The 7477-nt window shown below is 40.8% G+C and overlaps 1 protein-coding gene across 1 annotated transcript; it reads right to left on the bottom strand.

The window, feature by feature from the left end:
• Window positions 1-5759: 5759 nt before the first annotated feature.
• Window positions 5760-6722, bottom strand: LOC138528181 (olfactory receptor 56A4-like). The gene has a single exon (XM_069639635.1). It carries the CDS (start codon window positions 6720-6722, stop codon window positions 5760-5762), a length of 963 nt encoding a protein of 320 aa, XP_069495736.1.
• Between the last annotated feature and the right edge of the window lie 755 nt (window positions 6723-7477).

Below are 7477 nucleotides of genomic sequence, written 5' to 3'. Positions count from 1 at the left end.
AACATAATTTTAACAGTACCAAGGTGACCCCACCAAGAAAGATAGAGAGTAGCTCACATGGTAGTCAGTTGTTTGAGTCTGTTAAGTAGGATATCTGTGTTGAGTTTACTGGTGCTGATTTCCGTAGAGGCGAAAAGTAAGTCCAAATATATATTATCACGCCACTTAGAACCAAAACCACCTAATTCATGGTTAAAACAGAATGAATTGAGTGGTAAGCTCTGATTTATCTTTATCAAGTTTATACCCAGATACAGATGAAAATGTATCTAGTTTAGCCAATAAATGCAGAATCTTATGTTTGGGATTTTTTAACAAAAGGAGGATATTGTCAGCGTATACCACTACTTTGCTTTCAAAATTGCCACGTGAAATCCCTGCTATGTTACCATCAGATTCTATGTTCTCCAGTAGCGGTTCTAGGGACAAGACATACAGGATTGGTGACAAGGTGCATCCTTGTCTAGTTCCCCTGCAAAGGGAAAAAAAGGATGAAGATAGACCATTAATACAGATCAAAGGTTTAGGATCAGAGTATAGGAGTTTTACCAGGGATATAAAGCCTTCGCCCCACCCAAGCCAGTGCAGGGCTTGAAACATCAAATGCAATAGCAGCATACCCCAGTTTATCATTTTTGGCCTTTGAGATAGCATGAAGGGCATCTAACAGCAGCCTAGCATTGGACGAGGTGTTCCTGCCCTTGACATAGCCCACTTGGTCTGACTTGATGAAACTGGGAAGGCAAGATTCAATTCTGTGGCTAGTAGTTTAGCAAAGATCTTGCTATCAACATTCATGAGGGAGATTTGTCTATAATTGTTGTGGAGCTCTGGATGCTGGATGTTTTTCAGCTTTAGGGAATAGAATGAGTAGTGCTTCGGAGAAGGATCCAGGCAAGGATCCCCTGGAAACAAATAAGGAGTATAAAGTCTTAAGTCTTGAAGTTAAGATGCTAGAGAACTGATTGAAATGTTCACTAGATTATCTATATGGGCCCAGAGCCTTGCCTTTGCCTAGCCCTTGTATCACAAGTTTAGTTTTCTGGGTGGTGATGTCTCCTTCAAGCAACTGACATCTAAAGAGGGTTAAGAACGTCGGCTAATGATATCAAAAAAGGATTTAAGAGAAGCTTCCAGAGCAATTGTCTCCGGGGTATATAGATTGGTAAAAAAGTTCTTGAAGACCTTCAAGATCCTGTACGGATCCGTTATAACAGGGCCAGAGGCATATTTAAGAGGTAAATGTTCTTTCTTTTCTGGCTTTTTGGATTTTCCGGCTTTGTTAGATGTTTGATATATCTTGGAATTATATATCAAAATGGCAACTGGGGCTTGTTCAGTAAGTTTTTTATTGATTTGGAAATGCAGGGACAACCTATTACGAAGATTCAGATCTGACAGCGATTGATAGTATTGCTTCTCATGGAAAGAGTGCTGATGGTATAGGGCATCACAGTCCTTTTGATATTGCTTCTTTTTTCTACTAGAATATGACATTGTATGTCCTCTTAGAGCAACTATAAATGCGTCCCAATTAGTGACCACTGAGGTATCTCCATCTAAATGTACAGAAAAGAAACATTTTTGGAAGGACTGGAAGGACTGCTGTTGGAAAATTGGAAATGTTCGAACTTCGCACGCCATACCACTGACTGGGGGGTGGACACATCATCATCGTCATTTCTGTCACTTCTGCAAATTGCTACAAATATTACAATATTTAAGCTAAATGTGATAAGTGTTACATTTAGGTTACTTTGTGTTATTTTGTGTAGAGGCGATACATTTGTAGATTTGCATGTGCGCATAAACACAACAATGAAACATTGCCACACGGAAGGCCCCTCCACACTCAGGTAAAGCAGGCGTTCAATATGTGCATGTGGAGTTCAGCTGTATGAATGGCGGTCATGAGAGGAGATCATAATAGGTATAAAATGCACACATAATAGTATACATGTATGGGAAATTATTTTTCAAATTTGGTAAAAGATATTAAATATATGAGGTGTGGTTCCTCTTTGTATCCAGGGTTGTTTTCACAATCATGGCAAAGGCCCGTCAGCAGTCAGGGAACAGGTTTTGTGAGCTGGTCAACAGGGTGGTTGCGGTCAGTTTGCAGTTGGCTCAAGTGCTGGAGGGCGAAGGGAAGATATGATCTCGGGTAAACAGGAAAGTTCATTGTTGTAAGGGATAGGCATGTACGAAACCTGCAAGGTTGTTTGAAAAGATGGCTTCACCCAGGACACCTACGGAGATCAGTAGTAATATATTTCAGGAGAGCGATTGTGTTGTCAGAGAGTGGACGTAACTCATGTGAATAATCGGACACCAGACAGGTTTAGGCAATGCGGTTAGCAGACACGAATAGGTCAAAGGGAATCTACGTCTTTTTATCTCGTCTTCATGTGCTTAGGTATTTTAAGGCAGGTTTTCGTGCGTCATTAATAGGATTTCTGTTATTTTGTAACTGAGAGGCAAGGCTGCCACCAAATAAGGAGAGACATTTGGGAAGGGGCGCATTGAAAATGTAATCCTTGTCATTATAAGTTTTAGGGGATTGTGTTATAAAGTTTGTGTCCAATAAACTGTGTGGGTTTTAGATTTCTCTGTACAGGACAACCAATTATGTTTTGTGGGATGCCTTTGTAATAGTATCTGGGGGAGTGTATTAACAGTTGCAAACTGTATATAATATGTGTTCTTTGTCTGGGAGAGCAGGGTTAGTTTGCTCTTAGATAAACTTGCTTTATGGACAAAAGGCACACTTATTAATTTTAGAGGTGGGCTTAATGTGGGTTGAGGGGTGGAGCGAAAGTTAAACGCCTACCCTGGATACATTTATGATCATTGATCATGAAGTAAACTATTATTACATTTCCATCTTGAAGACGGCTTCTTAATATCAGAGAGATCAAAGGTGGTGATAACGGGGCATGATCTAAAATTATGTTATTTGAAATGGTGGAGCAAATGATAGTGCTAGTGAGGGATTTAGTTGTGAAGATATAATCAAGGCAGGAGAGAGTGTTATGGGGATGAGAATGGAACATGTGTTCTAAGTCCACCAGATGGGAAAGTCTCCACATGTCGAGAAGCCCAGCTCCTGTCAGTCAATGAGTAAAAGCTTTATGGGACTTGGAACTTTTTAAAATACACCTGGATTTCCTGTCCAGAAAAGGATCTAAGACATGGTTAACACTGCTACAAAGAATTAAATTAGAGCAATTTGATTTAAGAATAATTTGTTTAGTAGAATTCCAGAATTCTGGGTCATGCAATGTAGAACCATAGATGTTCACTATGGTGACAGTGTCAGAACCCATAAGCAGTTTGACCCAGGCTCATCTCCCATTGGTATCCCGATCTTCGCTAAAGATCTTGTATGGTAATTTGTCGCTGATTGATATGGCTACCCCATTTTTTTACCTTCTGCTGGACTGGCTATAATATACTTGACCCATAGGGATTTTAGTTACATGGCTTCTGTGAAGGAGAGCTGGGTTTAATGAATACATGCAACTGATGGAATGCAGCTTTTTGAGATGGGAAATAACTTTATACCTTTTGATAAGGCCGTTAAACACTTATTGTTCCAGCTTACACCTTTAAAAACCATTGTACCTGTAAGGCAAAGCAAATAGAAACAATATAAAAAATACCAGAGCAGGGCTATGTCATATAATACTATAAACATATTCGGAAAGTAGATAACAATGCCTAAGAACATATTGTTGTGGAAAACGTACCCATGAGACCAAGTGGGTAACAATGGGAGCGAAGGGAGGGAAGGGGGAACTTGACCAGATTCAACAGACAAAAACGTTGAGCCATAAAATGTAATAGCACAAGGTATGGAAGAAAATTGAAGAATTGGAAGGTGAAGAGGGTCAAGCTAAAGCTAGGAAGAAAGAAGTAGGAGCAGAAGACACCAGCCGGGCTGAAAAAGGAAGATAAAACCAGCCCGGGAGAAACAGGGATACCAAAACAGCACCCATCCCACCATTATTAAAAGAACATAAATGTAAGACTGTAACATGCTGAGTGAGTGAGGTTGCTCATATATGAGGCAAAGAGTCAGGAGCCTGAAGCAACAGATTTGGAGGGGAGCAACGTATCCATATTCTCAGTCTTCAGAGAGCGAATGAAAGTTTTATGATCCATAGGCTCATCAAAGATCGATGTTTGTCCTTCATATGTCACTTTAAAAGAACAATGGTGATATAAATCATACCTGACTTTAAGTTGTTTCAGGGCAGGACACTAAGAAAGACATTCTTTTCTTTGTTGAGTGGTCTTTTTTGCTACATCTTGGGAAATATGAATCCTGCAGCCCAACCAAACAAGGGTATTCTTCTTTTTGGCTTTGGAGATGATGATCAACAGTTGGGTGTACTCCAATAAGTAGAAAATCAATGTACACGATGACGAATGTGACATCTGGGACCAATGCAATGAGCGTGTTGAATGTTGAGAGAGATTTCCTTTGGAATATGTAGCAAGGTCGAAAGCATATTTTGCGAGAAAGTATAGAATCATTCCCCTCACCGCCCTCCGGTAAGCCAGAGATGCGTAGGTTATTGCATCTACTTTGGTTCTCTAACTCCTCTTTATGTTTTTGGAGGTACTGCACTTCTTTTTCCAACTGAGTAAATCTTGCTGAGACATCTTCTGGAGAGCTTATTCTAGTTTCCATTTCACTCATTCTGTTTTCAACGACATTCCATCTTTCATCGAGCTGTTGTACATTTTGGTTGGTAGTTTCAATGAAAGGTTTGAGTGACCTAATCTCTCGTAAAATAGCTTCAATGACAGGCACAGTGGGTGGTAGCGGCAGAGGCGAGTTACTTTTCAGTCTTTTAAGTGTGGCCGAAGGAGATTGTAAATCCTTAAAGATTTTTGGCTATTTTACCCGAGGCTATTCTAAGGAATTATTATGAAGGCCAGACAGTGGATAACAATAACCAGGAGGAGGCGTTGGGTTAGACCTGATATATAGAGTTTGATCAAAATGAAATAAAATGCCACAGGAATGTTTGTATCTTTTTATTTATAGGCAATTCTTTTCTTCTCTTTTCTTTTAGCTGTTATATTAAATAGCCATGAGGTGGCGTTGAATGTGAGCAAAGAGGCCCGAGCAGGCCCAGTCAAGCAGGTTGCGTCACAGACATCGCCAGAAGCCTCCACACGAGAGGCGAATTGACATGGAGAGGGTGGCCGCAGTGGGTTCCAGGCATCTAGAACATCGTTCCGAAAGTAGAAACAGGCAGACCTCAACAAGTGCTCAATGGAGTACCAAAAATGCAGGAAAGACTTTTAAGAAGAGCACATTACAGGTAGGATATACAGTTGGTGGGCCGGAGATGTGCGTCTAGGCGTCCACCTTCCTCGGCGCCAAGCCACAACACCGGCTGACACTTTTGTTGCACATCACCAAACTCGTAACAAATCCCAGAGAGTCTTAGAGCACTTCATATTAAATCAGCAACAAAGTATATGCATTTTCTAAACAAAAATTCACCATCCCCCACTGATACACTGGATGGTACTGCTTGAAGGTGAGGAGCATACTATATGTTTCTTGTAGAGACTCAGGGCCTTATTTCCAAACATGTTTTCAATGGGACTTTGCCATCTTAAAACATTTTTGTAAATGAGGCCCTCAGATCTTGTTCCAGGTTAATGGGGCAGCAGAGATGGATTGACCAGTGTGGTGATCCCAACCCCGTCCCATTGGTTTCTGCCAACTGGGTATTCATTCATCTGAATTTCAGAATATGTTGGATGTTAATTAGCATTTTCATTATACCCTGACGGATCTCTTTGGTCCTCACACCATAAACAATTGGATTTAGGGCAGGTGGAGCCAGGAGATGAAGAACATTCAACATGATTGGGACTTCTTTTGGAATGGAGATGTTTGAGAAGTTTGTGAAGATCAAGACTAAAAGAATACTGTAAAAAAATGAAATCAAGATTAAGTGGGAGATGCAGGTGCCAAATGCCTTCATCGCTGACCCATCGGACTGAAGCTTCAATACCACCCATAGAATCACGCAATACGACAGACAAATGAGGATGAAGTCACCTCCTAGGAAACCAAATGCAATGATCAGCTGATATATTCTGTTGATTGTATTGTCAGCGCAAGCAAGGGATGTCACTGATACATTGCTACATATACAATTTTCAATAATATTTCTTGAGCAGTAACGGTGTCGGGCAGCGAGCAGCGGCATAGGCAGAACAATCAAGATGTTTCTGCCTAGAATAAACAGCAGAGCCTTCCCAACAAAGCTGCCAGTGATGACGGAAGAGTATCTCAAGGGGTTGCAGATGGCAGCGTAGCGGTCATAGGCCATGAACAGGAAAGTGGTAGACTCCATTTCCAGGAAAGTGCTCATGAAGTACATCTGAGTGAAGCATCCAGCTAAATCGATAGTCCTCAAGTCAAAGCAGAGGATGCCCAGGATTTTTGGTGTGGTGGTTGTGCATAGTACCAGATCTATGGCTGCAAGGATGCTGAGAAAATAGTACATGGGTTCATGGAGGCTCTCTTCTCTCCATACGACTACTAGCATTGTGATGTTGGCAACAATTGCAACAAATAAAAGAAGAGCCAGAGGGATGGAGAGCCAATGCTGCCAGTTCTGGAAGCGTGGAAAGCAGATCAGGACAAAATGTGGAATTTGATAGGTGGAGCTGCTGTTGAGATCCAGCATAGTTAGACATGCAAGACATCAGCTCCTGAAGAGACAATGAAATAAAGAAAAGGTCATGAAAAATATAACTGGTAAAGCACTATATACTGCTATTAACTTCTTTTTCTAAAACTTTATTTCGGCTATGGAGCCATAAAAGTGCATACATGAGAAATAAAACAGCTAAATCATAAAAAAGTGCTTTCAAACATTAAGAACCGTTATTTGATAAAATGCAAATGAACTGCACAGAGCAGTTGGATCATAAAAATTACATTCAGAAATTAAGGACCATTATTTCATAAAATACAGATGAACTCAACATGACTTGTTAAATATAGCAGCATTTCTGTAACATAGTTTGTTTGTTTGTTTGTTTGTTTGTTTATTAATTTGTAGGGCGCACCGAACCCATAGCTAACTGGGTGCAACAAGTACAAGAATACTTAAAACTTAGGTTACATAGTGAAATTGGGTTACAGGCAAGGCAGGAGGGCATCAGACATAATCCAGCAGAGAAACAACAAGGCTATGCAGTAAGGTAGCATGTAGAAGATGAGTAAGGCATATACACGGTAATTAGGTACATTGGAGATCATGAGTCATTGGAACGCAGCTAGTTTAAGGTATTGCGCTTAAAGCTGCGGTAGGATTGGTCGGCTCTGAAAGCTGGAGGTAGAGCGTTCCAGGACTGGGCGGGTTTCACAGGGAAGAGATTCCCTCCTGATCTTTTTAGCTTGAATCTGGGTATGTTCAGGCAGAAGTAGTTGGCAACC

This window comes from Ambystoma mexicanum, chromosome 7q, assembly GCF_040938575.1.
Source record: "Ambystoma mexicanum isolate Mex_15411 chromosome 7q, UKY_AmexF1_1, whole genome shotgun sequence".
NCBI classification, from domain to species: Eukaryota; Metazoa; Chordata; class Amphibia; order Caudata; family Ambystomatidae; genus Ambystoma; species Ambystoma mexicanum.
Note: the sequence above shows the minus strand (reverse complement) of the source record. Positions and strands in the feature narration are given on the sequence as shown.